The sequence below is a fragment of the Calidris pugnax genome, unplaced genomic scaffold, assembly GCF_001431845.1.
Source record: "Calidris pugnax isolate Ruff unplaced genomic scaffold, ASM143184v1 scaffold56, whole genome shotgun sequence".
Taxonomy (NCBI): Eukaryota; Metazoa; Chordata; class Aves; order Charadriiformes; family Scolopacidae; genus Calidris; species Calidris pugnax.
The window spans coordinates 15,309,667-15,331,777 of record NW_015090839.1 but is presented as its reverse complement, the minus strand read 5'-3'; the positions used below and the strand labels follow the sequence as shown (position 1 = coordinate 15,331,777).

Below are 22,111 nucleotides of genomic sequence, written 5' to 3'. Positions count from 1 at the left end.
CTGAAATCTCCAAATTTTTACTAGTTCATCTATTACTAATGCTTATATAAGCATTACCAAATAACGAAGTACACAACGATGCTTAGATACTCCATCTATTTGAACACAAACATAGTCTTTAATTCTTACTTAGCCTTTGTTCACAAATTAATTCCTTGAGGATGTATTTTTAACATTGTTAGCTTTTGAAGAACAACACAGAGCACGCTGTTAAAAACATGAATCAATCTGTCAAGCGTGTTGCTTCATTCCCCAACATGTAGAATGGCCCTTGAGAAGCTATCATCTGCCTACGGCTCATGGCAGGCAGCATTCATTCTTAAGCCAGTGTCCTGGTATCAGCTGGAATAGAGTTAATTTTCTTTCTATTAGTTGCTGCATTTCAGATTTGGTATGAAGGGAACGTCAATAATGCATATTGTTTCAGTTGTTGCTAGGGGATGTTCATACTATTCAAGGACTTTTTAGCGAGTGGTCAGCCACCTTCAGTTCCCTTTTCCTGCCTATATGTGCGAGGTAGAACTCTTCAGTTTCTACTTGTCCTTGAATATGCCACTCTGCTAGTCCTGTACATAAATAATTAGTATAGTTTAATTAATATGTTATTTTTCTCTCCTCTTTCATGCCCGGGTGGCTATGTATTTCAAGAATATTTTTCTTCTTAATGTTAAGAATTCATTCAAGGCTGGGATTCCACTGAAATGAAATCTCTAACATCTGAAATATGTTCTTCTGAAAAGACAGAGAGTACTTTTAAAAGGAGCTTCTTGACCTCTAGTTGTGGTAGCAGTACTTCAATATCATAGCAAGCATTCCCCAAATGACTGTAGTTGTCACAGGCCTGAAAGAAATCACGTCTATCCAGCAGGAAGAAAAATTCTCATCAGCATCAGAGAAGGATAGATAGATAGAACAAAGGAATGGCCAATGCTATGTCATGCTCGGTATACAAATGGGGGTTGGCCAGAGGGGAAAATCTGCAATCACTGCTCCAATTGAGCTAGGCAACCAATTCACTGGGCAGTGAGAGTGACTTGTGTCTTGAATATTCTTTTACCATTATTATTATTATTTTCCTTATTGTTCAATTAAACTGTCTCAACTCACAAATCTCAACTCACAAAACTCACTTCCCATTTCCCTTCCTTTTCTCCCTCTTCTCCTTACCCTTCTGCGGGTATACTGTCTGAATACAGTACAATTAACTTTCTCATAAACTTAGAATATTTTATTGTCACTATACTTTTAATGTCAATTTTGAAAGTAAAGATCCTGAGAACCTTTTTAGATAGATTTTAGGTAGGGGTATTTATCGTACATCGGTGGAAACCGAAGCATGCAGTTGCTTATACTCATGAAGCCAAGATGACCCATCAGAGGACAGGGAAGGCTGAATTGTTGCCACTCAGAATGAGCATTTTCTGGGTTTGTTGCTTGTTCTGTGAAAACTGTTTGATCTCAAAGTTTTGATGTTTCAAGATTACTGAAAACTCAAATACATTCTTCAATTTTTCTGAGTGGTTTGTAGTCTGCAACAGAGATCTGAAATATGATAGCATGACACTCCTGACGACTCTAATTTTCCCCTGAACATGCAGGTTTAGATGAAAATGAGGTTCTAATCAATATGGAACTGTTACGATAGGCGGAATTAAAATTTATTCAAATCTTATTCTATAACTTTCAGAACACTGCAAATGCAGTAGAGTAGGCACAAGGAAGGAAATGCTGACAATACGGGTACAGCTAGAGCTCCAGGCACAAAACAGACACAACAGCTGCTTGTGGTATCACACAGTGCTTCTCAGTTCTGAACCATCCAGCCATCCCAGAACTACAGTGGTAAAGTTCTCTCAATCACATTTCCCTGTGTACTTTTTATCTGTATATGAAACCCAAACCAAAATTACATATTAATGTATTTCCTGGAATATTAGCAATCTCTATAGTGAATGGTTTTCCAGGCTGTTAGAAAAGTGGTTCTACGCTAGCAAAAAAAAAAAGGAAAGGATCTACTAATAGTACTTTTACTTTAGAAGCACATTTGTATCTTTTAGTACATTCTTTTGGAAAAATGGAATACAGTAGACTAAAACACACCACCTAATAAGTAATTCTATTTAAAAAAAAATAATCACAGGAACAAATTAAATATGCTTTGTTAAAGTGGAGAAGAAGAGAGATTGCAGTTTTGCATTCCCACAGTTAAGAGTCCCTCCATCATCTACTCTGTAGTTGAACACTTGCTATCAAACATTTCCACGTACTGTACTGAGCTACAGAGAACATTCATTGTGCAGAAGGTGTGTGATGATGACAGAAGCAAACTGAATCAAGAGAGGTTGAGGGAGAAAAATATCTCTAACGTGTATTTTTAAATAGGTAATTCAATCATGTCAGTCAAATGAGATTCCAGAGTGTCTTGTATTTTCTAAAACCATCACCTATATGAAAATGATACCAGTAAGACATTTCACAGAAACACTATACTTCTAACCAAAAATATCATGTAATAGATGAGATACATTCTCATATCTGAAACCAAATAACCATCAGAAAATAGAATTATATTAGAATCCAAATTTCTATTAGAATACAACAAAGCAGATGAAACTGGAGGTAAGAAGAGAGATGCTGTAGCTAAATAAAAAGCAAAAAGCTTAAAACAGAATTAGTAAGTGTGTAAAGGGAAGCGTTTAGTGTTTTAGTATAACTGTGTGTCTTTGAAACAACTGTCTGCAGAAAATCACTTGAGGTAATTTTTGAACCCTTGATCTGTCAGTTTTGAACTTCAAGGCTGTCATCATCCATTGAAATTATACTTATGTCCTGGTTACGTTCTAGTGATGTTTATATGTTAGCACAGATAAAAGGGAAAAGCTTAAGTGAAGAATCCATGGTAAAATTTAAGCTATAGTGAAAAGAAGGTGAGAAAAGCGTACATAAAAACAACACAAGAATCATCATGGGATAACTATACTTTTTCCTTCCTAAGTCACCATATGTATAGGTTTCTGCTGTACAGTGTTAAAAAGAAAGTGACTTTGAAGAGTCCCCCAGAACAAGTGACAGCAAGACAATTCTAATTAAGAACGCAATCTAGAATTTAAATACAATGAGTAGTACAGCATAAATCATGAAAACATCTCTGAGTAGCAATTTTCTGTATCTCAATGTTAGAATCACTCCTAAGATGTATGGCAGAGGCTTCCTTTACACCTGAAGCTAGGTGTTTTATTATAACCTTTCAGTAGTAGATTATCCATTTCCTCTGCTAACTCAATCTATACTGGAAATAAGTACACAAATTTCATAGAAGCCTTCTCTAAATAAGGCACTCTTTCAAGTCTTTATAGCTTTGACAAAACGTATCCCCTCCTACAAAAAGACTCATGTCTGGGGATCAGCTCAAAATTGATTTTCAGAAAAAAAGATCATTTCAGAAGAGCATTTAGTAATTTTTAATAGTGAAATTAGAGGAGAGAAAATTTTTCCCAAGTAATAAATTATTACAACCCCTGTGTTGAGAGGCTTTTGTTCCTCCATAACTAGGAGTTCCAAACTTCAGCCTTTTCAGAGAAGTCCACTCTACTTTCAAGGACGAGTGTTTGCTGACCCCATGGCAAAAATGTCTCAAGTTCCTGTGTGCTCCGCTATTTATGAAAGTACTGCTCCTGAAAGAAGTATATAAAAATTGCCATACCAGCCCCATCTTAAAGTCCACACAACTCAGCATGATGTTTCTGGTGTTAAGCATTTGTTTCTCAGGGAATAAACATAGGACATAGAGCATGATTTGTCCCCTGCTACACACTGCCTCTTGCCATCTTCAGTTCAGGAGCTTTGCTGACCTAGATGCTGCATGCACATCATCAGCTCTAACAGCCATAGTAGGTCCATTAGTCTAATTCCTTTTTTTGTATCTATCATTTATACTCCAGACTTCCACATGATGTTACATCAATTATGAAATATTCAGTTCTGCTACACTTGAATAAGTATGCACTTTTATTCATTTTAAACCTGCTGTCTGAATTTTTCTTGTCACAACTTCTGATCCATGAAAAACAGTGAATAATTGCCTCTGACTTTTTTTTTTTTTTTTAATCCTATTCATTTCTGTGTACCTCCACCATATGTTGTTTCTTGGTTAAAGTGAAAAGTTCTAGTCTATTTAATTTCTCTTTGTGTGGAAGCTGTTCCAAATCTCTGCTTAGTCTCATGATCCATACCACACACCTTTTTAAAGTTAATACAGTAGTCAAGATGTAAGCACATCCCAGGTTTATACAGTCATATAAATAGGTCTTCTGTTTTGTTCTTGATTGTTTTAGTAAGTCCTCATATCTTATCTTTTATGAAAATACAGAAACACACATAATACACTGCTGAGTGTATTAGGAGGGTCTTCTCAGAGATCCATCCACCAATGCAGAATAACCAAAGACCAGCATTGGACTACCTTGGTCCTGTAGACATTTTTCTTTCCAATACATAGACACTATGGAGAAGACAGCCCCTTTAAATACCCAGAAAAGATAAGGATATAAACAGAAGCAAAGACTAGAGTCAGGAAGAATGAGGTCAGGTGAGAGTTAGGTTACCTGAGATTCAAATGAATCCTGGAGGTGGCAAAATGAGCTTAGAAGAGGCTTTTTGAGTTCGGAGAGTCACGGATCCTCAGAAAGCAGAAAGCTAATGAAAATGGCAAACGCAACAGAGAAAGACCACTCCAAAACAGGCTTAAAATTATAAGATCAAGAAAGGGAAGATAAGCTCACTAAGGTAAGACTAGTGAGGGTAATTAGAAACTGTGGCCTAGAAGTGTTCAAGACCTGGCTGGATGGGGCTTTGAGCAACCCGACCTAGTGGGAGGTGTCCCTGCCCATGGCAGGGGGGTTGGGACTAGATCTTTAAGGTCCCTTCCAAACCAAACCATTCTATGATTAGGGTCAGATGAGAAGACAAAAAAGAAAAGCCAGAGAGATGTACAGCATAACCTCTCAAGGAAATCCCTAGCATTATATATGAAGCTTTTAAAAAGATCTTGGACTGTGATTTTAAAAAATGGAATATTGACCAGGAAGCTGGGCTGCTATGCCATTAAACTCAAAAGCAAATGATAGGCTGTAAAATTATATTCAACCAAATGAACACTTTACATTCTACTCCCATCTATTCTTATCAATTATTAGTGGAAATGATTAGAGAAAAAAAGTCTTTGGATATTTGACTCTGAACCCATGACAGTACTTGGCACATACTTAATTTTCCTACTGCTTCTGTAAAAAGTCGTTTTGGTCTGATCTTGAATATACCCAGACACACATGAGTCTTGTCTATATTCCTTCCAAATGCAAAGGAAAAAACCCAAAACAATTTTAACATACAATTGCACATGTACCAGGACAGGCTGGTATGGAGTTGACTTTCCTCGCAGCAGCTGGTATGTTGCTGTGTTTTGGAACTGTGACTAAAACGGTGTTGATAACACACCAGTGTTTTAACTATGGCTGAAGAGTGCTTGCACAGCATCAAGGTCTTTTCTCTCCCCCTCTGCCACCCCAGTGAGTAGGCTGGGAGCGGGCAAAGAGTTTGGAGGGGACACAGCCAGCACTACTGACCCAAACTGACCAAAAAGATATTCCATGCCGTAAGGTTGTGCTCAGCAATAAAAGCTCAAGGAAAAGAGGAGGAAGGAGGGTAACTTTTAATGGTTGTGGCATTTGTGACTCTTCTTTGTGCTGAGGCCTGGCTTTCCAGGAACTGGCTAAACATCTGCCAGTATTAAGGCTCTTTTTTGTACTATTGGAGAATGTAAGGTATTAAGACCAAGGGATTTAAAAACTGCAAGGGGAAAAAAATGGCATGAATTCTAAGTCACAGGCAGAGTGGATACTTTTAAAAATCAAGTTTTAAAACATACACAAAACCAACTTTTAATCAGTTTTGTGAAACTGCATAGGCTTAAACTTGATCAACATTTCCCAACCTGTGTCCTATGTATTTCTTTTCAGACATCAGATAGTAAACATAGTAAGACAGAGCAAAAAGCACAGAGCTTTTATTCTGAACCTTTAAAAAAATATTTTCTAGCATTTTAATTTATCAAAAGTTTAAATACATCTAATAAAAATAACATAAAATTCAACCCTGAAAATGAAGGATCTAGTAAAGCTTCAATAACCAATGATGATGTTTATTATTCCAACAAACATCATATATTCATTTATAACTGTTAGTTACAGAAGAAGCCAGAGGAAAAAAGTATTTCTTTAGACACTTCCATAAAAGACTGCATTTGAAACACATTAAATTTAAAACTTCTTACAAAAGGAAGATCCCTGGTTACAGATCCTGTAAGCACAGAAGTTCCCTGAACACATTTGGATAGAGGTTCCTGGCTAACAGACTTTAAGCAGAGCATCCCTGCACCACACAGAAGTACTAAAACTAATTCTGAAACCAGTACTAGAACTGAAAAGCCCCATGGAGCATCCAAGGTGCAGCTGCCACGCAAGCAAACAACCCTTTCCCCTCAGCAATACTTATCAGTCCAGACACAGCGCTGGAGCTGCACAGCCTCTAGTTCCAGACCAACTTTTTCAGTTACTTGATTAGCTCCTAAATTTCTTAAAGGCTGCCACAGGACATTGCAAGAGCAAAAGGAAGAAAAATCCCTCTAAGAATTTGGAAATCATATGATGAGACGAGTTTGTTCTGAATGTAACTGCTATCAGCAGATAAAGCTGACACAGAGCTTTAAAGAGGTTACAGGAGACTGCTTTGGGCCAACAAATAAAAATTAGTAGAGTTGAAAGTTACTAAGTACTTAAGACAGACAATTTTTCTTATGTTCTACTTTGCCACAGACTGCTGCTAAGGTTTTGGTTCAGATAGATGAAGCTGTTCCTACAGGTTTATGAGTCATTAAGCCTAAACAATCAAAGAAAAATGCATGCAATATTAGCAATTTTTGCTACGAACTGCCAGGGAATCTTGTACATTGAGAAAATTATTTTCTTGAAGCACAAGTAATGGAGGTCTTCAATGAAGCTGAAAAGTAGATTTCCCTCAAATAATCAGTATACCTACACAGAGAGCTCCTTACAAAATGTCTGTAGATAACATTTAGGAACTTACTCATATGACTGGAAGTAAAAATTATTTGGCACATGAACTAGGGAACAATCTCTGTGACATGCTTGAAGGAGTCTGATTGGACTATGGAGAAGGCAAGCAAGGAAACTGGCCTGAGAAGAAACCCTGGCCACTTAAGGTAAGCACGTTTTAATTATCTCAAAGGGAGGGCAAATACAATTTTTTTCAGGCACATGCAAATTCTGATTGCAACTGAAGCAGATAAAGCCTTGTCTCACTCACTCCCCCAGAGTGGTCAGAAACCATCAGGATAGCATTAGGACAATTCTATTTATATCAAATTTAAGAAGTGCTTATTAGATTAAACTCATCATCATCAGTTGCTTTAGGTAGGTGTCAGATCTGTGGAAGTATTTTGGAAGTATTTTGTCAAGTACAGCTTCTTCATTAGATGCCATACCTAAAATAGGCTGCACTTCTGTTACACCTCAGTACTGCTCCTCGGCATAACAAAGCTCTCTGGGCTACAAGTCCTCCCGTTGTCCTGACAAAGATCACCTGATGAAATCACTTGATGCTTACAGATAACCTCACTAACAAGACAGAAGACAAATATTTCTGTAAGACAGGCCTGGTTAGGGAAAACATGCTAATATAGTCAAATAATGGACAAACAACTGAGCATGAACTCTCACGAGAACGCTACTGCCAAACAAGGTTACAGTGGACAGGATTAGAGAAGAAACATTTCTTCTCTATGCTGCATTACTGAGACTGGCAGTTAAATAAAAGAAACAGGCATGACATTCATATATTATAACATTCACTAAAAAACTAGAAAGGCTGCACAAAGCGGAGAGGAAGAGAACTGGCATCATCATAACATGGGATTTGTAACCTTCAGCAATACAGAGAATGCTACTGATTTTCAAATTACAAGTAAAACCCAGAAAGAATAAACTACAATACTTCCAATTATCCTCAACAACCGCTAGACAGGTTCCTTCTAAGTGAACTTTACACCCACAGGCTTAATGCTGTATTTATCAGGTCTTAATCCGACAGTATAGCTTGTGTCCTCAGTGGGGCAAAAAAAATGAAATCAGAGCTCCTCAAGAATTCCTTCATCATCTTCAGTCCTTAAGATTAAGTGACAAATTCTAAAGCTCTCAACTACTTCCCAGAAAAAGTAACTCCTCCTCCTCCGCTTGTAAAATACAACAAGGCAGTGACAAAGATGACTTCTGATGGAATCCAAAGTTCATCCAGGAGTTTCTAACACCCACCTGTTATACTTGTGAATTATTAATTAACATTTTGGTTGTCTTTCTAGTACAATTACATGGAAGATAAATAACATTTTCTTTTCAAAATGTTTAACAACAACAACAAAAAAAGTTCTGTAGTACATAGGTATTAAAACAACTTCTGATCTTCTGTCAAAAGTTACCTGCTCTTCCCTTTTAGACTTATCTACCCCCTCTTAATTGAAGATTGAAGTCAGACAACCTGAAGGAGTTATGAAACGCAATTTAGATGTGACATGATTTTGCCTAGAAGCTATTCAGAATCTCTTGTTCATTCCAAGAAGCTCTGAAGATGTTTCCAAAACAAATGCATATCAGTGACTATATACAGCTGCAGCTACTGAATTGCACAGAGAGATTAAAAGCATCCTCCTTTCTGTCTAGACAAGCATTTTGTAAACTTTATGTCTATATACAGGCTACAGCTGAAAGTAACATCTTATAAAGTGATGGTAAGAGCTAAAACTTGGGAATGGCTACACATAGAACTTCTACTTGAAGTAGGTGGAGTTATACCTAACCCTCTAATTCTTCAGAGGTGTATTTAAATAGCTTACAGTTAGAATAAATTCAGCTGTAAAGAACCTAGAAGGAGTTTCAGGTGATAGCCATATTGAATTCCATCTAACACTTTTCTCTTCTAAGCATGGATTGGGTATTGAGGGTGGAGAAGGAGGGGAAGAAAGAGGGTAGCATACAGTGCTCGAGTGAGGAGCCAAACGAACAGATCAATTTTCTGTCTTTCCTTGAGCACCAACTTTAGAAATTTTGCCTTGCTACAGAGCCTCAAGGGTTTCCCCACAAAAGCAGGACTTCCCAAGCATCTTAAATTGTTCCACTGCCTTTTACCTCAGCTGAACAGAGTCTGAAGAACATCCACACCACCATCTAAGAATCATCAGCCTAGTTCCTCTGATTACACCTGTTCTTTGCAGCTCTGCTGTTTAGGACAAATACCTATAAAGACACCTATAGTCTTCTTACATAGACAAATGTTCCCTGTAGAATGCAAAATTTTAAATATTTTTTATGTGTTGCTGGCGTGATAAGCAGGGCTGGAGGGGGTGCATGATCTAAGCCAAATCATAGTATTTGAATATTCATAGCCACATTAAGTTACATATATAGTAATCAAAGTAAGTTCCATTTGTTTTTTGGTGATGTTAACTATGCTGATGCCAAACTGCTAGAATGCTTACCTTTCGCATAGAAGGAAAAAAAATAGAAAAATAAGTCTGCCCTTCCAGCTCCCTGTACCTACACAGGATCAAATACACATACACTGTAATCCGCAGAGCTCTTCCTGACATTCTTAGAAATAGATTCCAGTTTCTTTATCACACTGACATTTAGAATTTTTTCCAACTACCCAAACAATCTCATCTGCTATAAATTGAACTAATTCTTTCTCATCAGCCAAAAAGTACAATCCCTTTAATAATCTTATATGTACTGTAGGCGACTCATACTTCCTCTCTTCCACTGCTGTTTTCTAAATCAAGTAACACCTGTCATACACTGAACTTTCTAACCGCCTTCTCCTCTTGCCATTCTCCTACACACCTCTACATTAGTAAGTTTTGTGTCCAAAACTGGACACTTTACACAGCAAAGGCATCATGGGGCTCTAAGCAACCTGATCTAGCTGATTGCACATTGCAGGAAGGTAGGACTAGATGACGTTTAAAGGTCCCTTCCAACCCAAACCATTCTGTGATCAGTTGCAATGAATACAGAACAGCAGTTAACTGTCAAACCACCTTTTCAGTTGAACATCGAATCAACTTTTTGTTCAAAGTCGACTTTTCTGTAATTAACTACAAAATGAGATTTAATTGTAAAGTTGTTGCATGCTTCCTTCTCCCACAGGCAGTCAGGCAGTAACTCCTCACTTCTGTTTATTTGATATGCTTGGTTTTTTTATTAAAGCAGCATTTCTATTTTCATCAACAAAGTAAAGCACATACAAATAAAAAGAGAGGATCAAACTCCTGACTTGAGGAGCAGAGTTTTTATTACTAATGTTGAGAGAACTGAAAGTAGCTCATGTTTACAGAGTCCAGACTGCTCTAACTGAGAAATCAATTGGGGAATAAAGACTAACATGACAATTAGGCACACTTGATATAAATCAGACACTAATAAGAAAAAACTTACAATGCTGTCTTTATAGAGTTTCATTTCAATGTAAAGACACACATTCAGCCTTCCAGAGAAAGCCTTCGGCAATAACAAAAGAGAAGTTGTGATGGAGCTAAGAGTTGAAAACAGCAAGGGAGATGCCAATGTAGCTTAGAAAACTGTGTGAAGTAGCCAAGCCTCACAAAAAATGGGCAGCATTCAAAATGCATTTTACATGACGTATCAAATGATCCTAATCTAAAACCACTAAACTTTTTTTTTAATATACTATCCTCTTGGTGTATTATACTCTATTTCTACCTCTGCTGCTAACCCATCATCTGCTAGTAATGTGAGCACCTATTAAAAGTATACACTATTACCTATTTATATGCTAATGAACCTAAAATCTCTTGTACTCTTTTTGTTAAACTATTTTATGTCATACATTACAAATGCACCGCAAACCTTCAGAGTGACAGAGCCACTTGCAGAGAAAGCACCTAAATTTTTAATTTGACTCTGATGCTGGTATCTGATATTAGGTTACATAGAAAAGAGGCGGTTTGTCTACAGTCAAAGTGAATGAGCACCAAAGAAATACTAAACCATAAATGTTAAAACTGGTAAGAGGATGAATAAAATGTTATTTTGCTATTTCAGGTATCATTATAGGTGAAAATCTTAGCCAAATACTTTAAAGATTTTAATTAAACTTTATTCTTATTTCAAAAAAAGGTTAAAACATCTCTTTGGCTGGCACTCTTATGCTTCCACCCAATGCTGTCCTTTGCATTTCTCTTTGCATAATAAAGAATTCAGATGCCATGGGACCTTAGAATCACCTACAAAAGGCTGGACTGAACAATAGCCTTAGATTGTTTTTTCATTTTGGAGATCCACTCACACAATTACACATTTTGCAAGAACTCTTAAGAGGTGCTCAGTCATGAAACCACAAGAATATAAATTTGGAAAGAAAAAACAAAGTCTATACGTTAATCATCAGGCAGGAAAAAGCAGACTTTCCTTGCGCTATAATCTGTCATACAATAGAAGTGTCATGAACAGTCCTTGAGACCTAACCGATGCTTTGAGACATTATTCAATCTTTCAAAGTGATACAAATTACTACATTGCAGTCACATTTCTGATGCCATAAGCAACAGAAATCCGTTTTGTTTATTTTGCAGATTACAATAATTTATTACAATCTTCTTCATGTAAGTTAGGGTCAGGGAAGGAAACTAGAAGTTTTCATCACTCTTGGTAAACAGCAAGGAAAACAAGCATTCAACAACAAAGGCAATTAACCCTTTTTGAAAGTAAATGGCAAATCTTGGTTGAAAATTAAGATCTTTGAAATCACCTTGACTTCAACATTTAGGTAATAATTATTCAAAATTTACCTACTGCATTCATTCTGTGGCTCTCAAGCAACAACTATACCGGTCCCCTGTACCTCTTATTTCAGAAGTATAAATTATCAAATACTACATACATTATGTCAAAATTTCTCAAGAATGCATCTATATATATGCATATGTCATTTACCTGTAGCAACATGACAAAAAAAATTCTGCATCTACTTCATTACTAAAAGCCCCCAGTAATTGAAATAAGATGTCAAATATACCTTACTTTCCACTACTCCAATACTGAAAAGTGTGCTCTGCCAGTGGAAAGGTTCATCACGTGAGGACCCACTGTGGAATGCACTATTATACATGTTAAAAAGATGTGAATTTTTCCCCTCTCTCCCTTCTCTCATAACACGTGGTACACCTGTGCACACTAACACAAACATTTTCAGCTAGTACTGAAGTTAACTGAAGAGAAAAAAAGAAAAACAAACACAAAAAGGTTCGATATAATTTCAAGTCTGGCTCAGAGCTCATGAGGTTGAATTTTATTTTAGAGGAAAATACAACACAGATGAAGACTGCTAGTCTTGCCATGAGGTAAAAATTAAATCATTTGCTCATACACTTGAATTTAAGCAGCTAGTGGAAGAAGAAATAAGTATCAGGTGTATGAAATCACATACAAAGAAAAAAGATTCTACATGTTAAGAAAACTGACAATAATATAATTATCCAGCAATCGCCTAATTATTAGTGCAGTTCCTCCTTAAACACGGAGGGGCGACATCGTGCATACAACTCCTCCATAGATATACCAGCATGCACAATCTTACCTCTGATGACTGCTCTTGTACCTCTTACTGTATGTGCTCACTGGATTTTAGTTCATGGACAGAAGCAGGTAAAAATCAATGTGCTTTAATAATATTTGTCTGTAGTAAAGACTAACAACTTGGCAAGCATATTACCACTAAAACACTAAGTGTACTTCATCATACTACTACTTTAAATAATTACAAAACTACTCACAAGGATATCATGAAGAAGCTTTTCTTTGCTTAGCAATAAGAGCCAGATACTCACAAAGAAGGGTCTTGGACCAGATCTTTAAGGTTTATCCCACTACGATCCTCGGCAAGGTTCCTGAAGCAACTGTCACTCACTAAAAAAAATAGAAATAAAATTAAAACAAAACAAAACAAAAACAGAGAAACAAAAGAGGTGGAAATTTAAGGACAGAATGCAGTTCTCTTGATTAACTAGAAATGCTTTTCAGTGTTGGCAGTAATTTGAATGCTCATATATAAAGTCTCATTTTCAGTAAGGTTTCACCTAATTTCAAAATAAGTCAACTCAACAGAAAGTGATAAACAGTGTATCACATATTACACAGAAACAATCAGTTTCAGCTGATGTCCTTACTGCTTCTCTACCTGTGGCTACAGAAAGCCTCAAGCACAAACACTGGATGCACAAGTACACACAGATATCCATACACTTATCAGCAGAGTTCTTAATCATGCACAGGTCAGTATTCTTTACCTAATCAGAAACAGTGGATTGTTATGTATTTAAGTTCACAGCTGGTCATGGGTTAGCAAAGGTGTTTAATATTAAAAATAGCCAAAATAAACAATTAAGAATAAAAATCTATTACAACATCTTATAATTAACTTATAAAGTGTATGTAAAGCAGCTAGTTACTTTCATAATTGAAATTACAACACAGTAAATTTCACAGAAGTTTAAAAAAAGTGTTAATGTGCTTTCATTTTATTTACTACATTAAAAAAAAAAAAAAAAAAAACACAACAGGATTTAAAACAGAAACTCCAAATCTGCTCCCTTGGCTAATTCTCTCAGCATATGCACCCCATTCCCACAAGCAGGCTCATTTCTCTTAAACACCACAGTCAATTTGAAAGGAAGATAAAAAGTAGAGGCACAGATGCTTTTAAAAAGTCATCATCAGTTCAAAGGAATTACAGTTATTTCTGACTACAGCAAACTTTCAGAAGGATACAGAGGCTGTGATACAGCAAAATCAGCGTAAGGATCAATTTGCCATAACTAGCAAGGTAATCTGCCAGACATAAGAGAGCTTATGAAGAAACGCATTACTGCTCATCTTCCAACACAGAACACAGCCTCTCATTTGGTGAAAAGGGATGCATTTAAAATCATCTGCAAAAGCAAGTATTCCTACTTTTTTCCCCTCTAAATGAAAGATATTCTTTTTAACTTACATCTATAAGTATTCATGTGCATCACCAGCAACGAAAAAATGCAAATCATTCCCAAAATATGTTATTTTCACAGATTATGATACATAATGTGACAGACCTATCTAACACACTGCAAAACTGCAAAATGTTTCTACTAGTACCCCTCATTGCCAACGCATCTCACAAGCGTGAAGCCAGTTAGCCTGCTGGGAAAGACAAGCACTGGAAGAAGGGGTTGCAGAAGAAGGAGCTGGGGTAGCTGATGGAACAGGTACTGGCCCCGGGTCTCACACAGAGCCTGACAGTGAATAATATATGACAACAGCAGCAGTATTTGTTAAGTGCTGATAACATTAAGAAGTTTACTTCAACACTGTAATAACCAGTTGATATCCTAAGCTTCTCTGAAAACACTACCTGACAGTTTTTCCTCACACACAACCCCTGAAAGCCAGGCAGTGTATCACAAGACTCTTATCTTTGCGGTAACTGCCAGAGATCTTCAGATTAAAGAGCAGCAACTTGTGCTACCAAAGTCCAGAACTCCTGGCTTGTTCCTCCTGAGAGAGTTTAATCATTGTCTCCGTACTAAATTGAAAGTTACCTGTACTGAGTTTGAAAGAGCTACCTCTACCTTGCCAGGGGAAGCTCACCTTGAACACCCTGAGCCTTCAGATTTTTTTTGTTTCCATGCCTATCTATTGCACTGAAGCCAAGACCCTTAAATTTACAAAGTCTCTTAATTCCTGAGTTAATGGATTATCAGCAGCAAATCAGCAGACTCGCAAACAACCTACACTCTAAATTTTATAGAATAAAAAAATCCCAGGTAAGTTGATATTTGATAGTTTGCATTTGCCTTTTGTCAAAGTTAGCAAGAAAACAGTAAACAGAACATTTTACATACTGTCTTTTCATAAATCCTACACTAGTGATGTATCAACGTATCTCCTATGCCAACACCATACATCATGAATTAAAAAGATGGTTGATAATGATGGTTTTTTCACTACTGACATGTCAAATATTTATTAAGCATTAAACATTTAATCTAAACATGCTATATTTTTCTGCTATCTTTTCCAATCTCCTCATCCAAAGTAACCACAATTATAATTGAGGAAACTATTGTGACTGTTCTTACACTTTTTTAAAGGGAAAATTAAAAATAACAACATAAAATTATCTTGTCAGTAAAACTAACCATTGTCTGTCTGTAACTCAAAGTTTATAAAACAAAATGTGTTTGAAGTTAACATTTAAAATGAAAGCCTAGATATGCCAGAGACTGTCATTGCCTCACTTGTCTTAACATACGTCTAATATTGTAATACTCTTTTTAGCAAAAGCTTGTATTGCCCAGCTCTGCTAATGAGAGGGAAGGCTTGCAGTTTTCAGCTTCATTCATTAAAAGGGTATCTCAACAACACTGAAATATCTACAAACACTGGGAAGCTGCAAATTTGCAAGCGAGCCTCTTCTTAGGTTACTGGTCTAGCCAGATTCAGAAAAAAGATGCCTCAGATAAATGTGAAAAATTTCAAACCCAGTTTTAACAACCAAGAATTCCAACAGTTCAGTTAACATTCACCAAAATCACACTTCTGATAATTAACATTTGACTATAATTGCCAACTAAATTACTAGCATTGATAGCAACAGGAGAGCTTCCAGTGAGAAGCCATTCAGTGGAATGGGCTGGAAAAAGACCTCTTACAGGAAGACTTCAGTCTTTACTGACCTGTGTACAAGCACAGCCACACTCCCCTCACATCCTTGCAAACTCTAACATAGGAAAGAAAACAAATGTTGAGCAGTAAAGATGGGGTGGAAGCAATCAGAGTAGGTAGTACATTTCCCATGGCTTAGAAAGCTGTAAATCAAAATTGCATGCATTTTAAAGAATGGTATACTCTGATTGAAATGCAAACTATTTATTCCAAACAGGACATAGGGTGAAACTGTTTGATGGTATGGCAGAAAGCTCAGGATGATCGATGGTGCTTTAAGGTTTGACAGAAGAAAAGGCAGAAGAAAATTTGCATCATACCCACAAATTGTGCTACACATACAAAGGCCTTCCCTAACTTCTTGTTTTTAAAGCACAACCAAAGGAGACTTTTGTATAGGACACCTGTACGAACACACTCCCCATGCAGGATTTTATTGTTCTGTTTCAAAAAAAATTTTAACCCCCCTACATTTATACTAGCAAGTATTTTAAAGTGTTGAGTGCATGATTTTTGAAGAGATATAGAATTGTTAGCTGCTCCCCTCTATGTATACACTTAGTCGCTGAGTCTCTGATCTGTATTACATCCCCCACATATACTTCCTCATAGACAAGGAGAATGGCAAAAAAAGAAAGAGTCCCTAAAACACATTTGCTCCACGATACTAAAAATATTTTTTAAAGAAATTAAATAGTGGCACAAATTTCACTGGCATAGACTGAACCCACTCCTACCACAGAAACACATAGTCTGAAAAACATCACACTAAGGAAAAATCCCTAAACATACATGAAAGAGTTGGACTTCAAAGTAAGCTGTTACATGTATCAAAAGCAGAGAGGTTTTAGCAATAGCTCCAATTCTCTCAACCTTCTACTTTCAGCTCCTGGTTTCTGTTACTGACATTGTGCTTCTGACCCCCGTCTAGTCTTATACCTAGGAAATAATGGAGATGGGAAGCCAGGGAGGGAATATAGTTCTCACTTGTCAACTACACAGCATACAAAATTCCTTATGAAAAGGTTAAAATCAGCATTCACACTCCAATGTGCAAACATCCAGTTTACAACGGTTGTGAAGCCTTCCCACTTGGCATTTGTGAACTTCTAGATCTGTCCATGTCAATTTTTTTCCCCTTTCCTTTAGCAGAGCATTAAATGAGACCATACTGAAGGAAAACAGATTATTAGCCTGTTGATTTCCAAAATGAAAAGCAAAAGTTCTTCAATTCTGAAGGTAAACTAATATTTTCTTCAAGCAGAGGCAGGATATAATCTGTTGTGAACCTAACCCTTTTTACAAAAAAAAAAAATAATAGGTCCTACAACTTGAAACCTATATAGGCCTTTAAAACTGTCACTTAGCCTCTTATCTCACAGTGTATTCACAGTGAACCAAAAGTCCTCTTTAAATCAAAGCACTTCCAATTCTACAACTGTTAGTCATCGTTTTCATATCATATGCTTTAGAAAAAAATGCAATTGTTACCCTCAAAAAATGAAGGGCTATATGTAGTTTGGTTAAGAATAATGAATAATAATGTTTAGCTCCCCAGTATCAAAATATGCAAGTTCAGAAAATTGTAAACTACTATTACCCTATTACCTGCCAGGTTTCCCTCCTGGTTCTCAGAATTCAGAACTGCTTTTAGGCTAGTTGTGATTACCTATTGATAAAAACCATTCTAACAACCAAAATGCTGCACTCAAAGATAGTAATTGATAAATGTGATGCACTATTAATTCAAAAATACATGGACTACTACAACATGAAACAGTATGCACTGAAGTACAAGGTATCAATTTCTTACATTTTTGTCTTTTAGTGACATCTCCCGAGATCAGTTCTTTTTCTCAGAACTTCTTCGTCTGTCTGTAGTATTTCCAGCATGCTTTCCATGGCAGATCTCTCCTCCTTACCTACCTTTTTATAGGATCATTCATACATTTAGGTTTTTATAGCAGATTCATTCAGCAGCTAATAAATACAAAAAATATTTAATACACTTGGGATGCTCTGGAAAGTACTGACCTGGCACAGCTTTGTATTCTAGTCTGCTTTTGCTTGCAGTAGCATTATTCTCATTTGAGATTCAGGTGGTTCTGTTCCATGCACTGCATGCCAATGTAGTAGGATTCAAGTATTTTGTTTTTATAGGCCCAAACTTGTACACATTGCTGCAAACACCCACTTTTACCTATTGTAATTGTGCACATTGTTGACTTCAAGACATAACAAACACCGCTAAGGAAGCTTATGTTTTAGGATATAAGAAAGTAACAGAACTTTTTCCCTCAGATCTCAAAACACCTTTCTTCAAAAGTCTGTTCTCCTGCAGACACAGAATACCTGTCCAATAGGCATACTTTAGAGAAGGCAAAGGAATGGGATAGTACCAGAATGTAAAGATTGATTCTCTTAGTATTAAAATGATTTTAAGGTATTTTGCCTTATTTTGATTACTGTCCCACAAACAGTAACATCAGAGATAAATATCCTGCCTCTTTTCTCTGCTACTGCTGTATTTTTCAAGTGACTGCACATCAACCAGAAAACATCCATAAAACAGACAGCGTATTACAGAAGTCTTGTAGTACCTTCATCAGGTCTATTCCAGAAGACAGTAAATTAATTATGACATGCACTTCTGCTATTTGCATATCTGCACACAAATCTCTGACATACTTACAGAACAAAAAGAACTAGTAGTCTGCATGCAAATTGCAAATGTTCATAACTGCTAAGAAAGTACGTCATCTGTGACTAGCAGAAATCATGCATGATGGCTTCCTAAAAACTTGTGATCTTTGTTGCCTAAATACCATTCACTATCACCATAATAAATCCAGATTTCTCTTTGATACCAACACAAGGAAGAGAGCTAAAGCCAATACAAAGCCATGCATGCGAAAGCACCTGTCAATACCAATTTGTCTTCTCTTGGGGGTAAAAATCTGAGTTTCCTCTTTGCCTGGCTGCTAATTTTAACTTAATTTATAGATAACAGTATCCTTTTTGGCACACTGCAGTTAGTTTTCTGTTATCCTGTTATTGCTATTTTTTCATGCCTAGGTTAAACAGGTTTAAAAGGGGAGACCTGAAAGACCAACGGAAAGACTGAAGGACGATGTTGTCTTATCTTTTGATCACGTAAACCCATGGCAGTTAATCAAAAAGCCATTTTCAAAATTGCCAGGTATCAATGCACCCCAAATTTCAAGTTTCCTTCCCTTTTCATTTCTATTTTAAACTTCATTCTACTAATAATGAACATAGGAGAATGAAATAATAAAACAGCAACACTTTCAGTTTTAACCCACAACTATTTTACAACAAAAGTAGTTGCAGCACCACCTTAACACAGTTACTAATAGTAGGTTGTGCAGTATCTGGGCAAAAATGTCACAGTGGAAAAAAAATTAAAACTGTGTTAAAGCATGGCAGTATTTAGTGCATACAAATAAATAGCACTCAAAAGATTTGCTTAGGTGTGAGCATGGCCATGTGACAGAAAATATACTGCCCCTTCCACAGGTTCACATATTCTGACCTGAGAGCTATGAGCAAAAAAAAAAAAAGAAGGTAACAAAACATTTAATTTAAATGAAACATTAAAAGATCTGAAATAGTCATATGAAGAAAGGTGTCTCTTTTATATGGATTGTATTTTTTTCTTTTTTAAGTATAGAACTAATTAAACTAGTGATAAATAATAGTAGCAAATTCAAAACACTGTGTTGCTGAAATTAAGGTGTACAGCATATGCAGCATCAGAGATGGTTAACACTCTTTGCATAAACCCAGATGTAAACTATTTTTTCACCCCGTGAGGAGAAAGTATTGCATTCCAAGAGTAAGCAGGGTCTTTTTAAGTCTGTATTGTATCCTTTCCATTTACATAACCACTTAATTTCTACTGCTGAAGAACAAATCATGAACACAAAGAGTTTCAGAGAAGCAAAAGTAGCTGAGAAGGTCCTGATCTCATTGCCATTAGAGCTCGTTTTCCCTTTCATGTTTGAAAAGTTTGTCATCAGAAATACGGAGGTCAAGGTACAACAGCTCGGAACAAGTTACAGAACGTATGAACTGGTGGAAATTTTTATTGTAAGAAGGAATGTGAAAATGTGATAGGAAAAAAAAGGAAGACAAAGTCTGCTTCTGCAAGCTGTCAGCCAAAGCCTGCAGATCAAAGAAAGCACACTGTCAAGATTAACCTGTTTGCAGTAAAAGAGCAAACCAGTAACTTCAACTTACTTACTAAAATTTATTTTCATTGGGCATTCAGAACTCATTGCAGTAGCAAGACCAGCTGTAGTTTCAATTCATGTATTCATTCAGTTTCGATTCACTCCCCAAATAGAAGTTCTCAGCAGACAAGAGCAAGAACACGTTTATTTTATTCTGATTATTTCAATTCACCAAAATCCCATAGCTCGCTTCTTCTGGGTGGGTGAGAAAGAGGCTTTCTTGTGCTTTCTCTGCCACATCAATAACCACCAGTACAATGTATTTGTCCCTATTTCCTCTGACCAGGTAAAGGTTGACACAGCAGACAATCTATCAATCGCAATTTCAGAGATCTTAAAGACAGGACTGCAGCAATTAGTTTGACTCCCTGTATACATCTGCCCCTTGCACCTGATGAATGTTTCTGTCATCTGCTTCATTTTTCACACAGTTTTTGTCATACACTAAAATATAGGGAAATTCTAAGTATATTTTTTCAAGACAACAGAATTTAACATCCACCTTTAAGATCATCCCATAGCAAGCTCTTCAAACTGTGCTTTACTGGATCTCAGAGCAGAGCAAGTTTTCTTCAGATGAAGTGCTACTAAGTGCCAGAAGGCTGACAAAGAAGTACTACTACAAAAAAATAACCTCATCTACTGTAAAACCTGTAGATTTTACAGTAGATAAAATCTACTGTAATCACCCTTCTCTCTGGGTGAGAAAGGTCGAGGTGACCTAGTGAAAAATGGGGTGATCATAAACCAGAAATACAAGTTAGACGTGAATCTATGACTTTTTCTAGAAAACACAAGGAAGCACCAGTGTGTAATGCCACCTGTAAGCCATATGCAAAGGGGGCTAACTGTAGTGCTAAAGAAAAGTAAGACATCTCAGAGGAGGTAAAAGAAAAGCAAAAAGAAACCATCAGATGGTTGCTGCTCACGTGTTTATATAAATACACCACCAAAACAAACATCAGAGGGAGAAGAGATGAAGAATAGTGCTGCACAAGAAGAATAACTGTGAGAAAAACATAAGAAATAGAGAACAAATTTTCCAAGAGCTAGAGGGGTGAAAACTCACAAATCATCTTTCTCTAAGAACAGTGAGGGCAAGGAAAGTGCACAGGCTGGTTCTCAACAGATTTAAGAATAGATTAAATGACACAGGAATTGTTCTTAAAAAACAGGAGGCCTTCTGTGCTACAGTTGCTAATGCTGTAAAATTTATATTAGAGCTTCTCTGAAGGCTATGAAATTCTAAACCCCCAAAGGTTTTTCACAGTTTCTAACAGCAATTAAATGAGCCATTTTTCCTGTGTATCCATTAGTCTAGAGGGTTATGCCTCTTTCAAATGATTTATCATTTAAATTTTACAATATTTGTGTGGCCTTAGGCTATAAATTCTGTACTGAGTTTTAATCTAATATTCTAACAAGCTTGAGTTGCAATTCAATCACACTGTCAGCGTGATCACTGCAGTAATCAGGTGAACTTCAGAAGAAAAATACCGAGCCATTAAAGACATTCAAATCTTTGGAGATGTAGCATTGTAAATACTTCTAATTGTTTGTATCTGATTTAAAAAATATCTAATTCCTTAAAGCTACAAATACTAAATGTTTGATGGAATGTTTCCTTTGGACTCTTGTTACTTTCATTAGAAATAAATAATTTTGGTTTTTCGGTTTGTTGTATCCCAACGAATATTTCCAGTAAGTAGTTTTTGTTGGACCTTCTTTTAGTGTAAAACTGTAAAAAATTCAAGGATGGGAAGGAAAAGGATAGATGGTAAGCACAGCTAAGAGAGGGGAAGAGAAGAGTTAAAACAACAACAAAAAAGCTAAGTACTTTTGAAGAGTAATACCTCCTTTTAGACTTTGAAATTTTTAGTTCTGTCACAGATTAGGACAGCTGTACTTACAGCAGATACGAAGAACCATTCCTTTAAAGGACAGTCTCTACAAGATCTTGATTTTCAGCTTTGCTTATTTCTTTAGGGAGTGTCTGAGAGTTTTTTCTAT

At 36.4% G+C, this 22,111-nt stretch overlaps 1 protein-coding gene across 12 annotated transcripts in view; it reads right to left on the bottom strand.

The window, feature by feature from the left end:
- The window catches only part of GPHN (gephyrin), a 278,428-nt gene that overhangs the window by 178,548 nt on the left and 77,769 nt on the right, over positions 1 to 22,111 (bottom strand). For 11 of the 12 annotated variants that reach the window (XM_014941950.1, XM_014941953.1, XM_014941954.1 and 8 more), the window contains exon 2: positions 12,977 to 13,055. In XM_014941950.1, coding sequence (XP_014797436.1) covers positions 12,977 to 13,055 — 79 coding nt within the window. Of the gene's footprint in view, positions 1 to 12,922; positions 13,056 to 22,111 lie in introns of those variants that run through there. The other variant, XM_014941959.1, reaches the window with a different exon arrangement.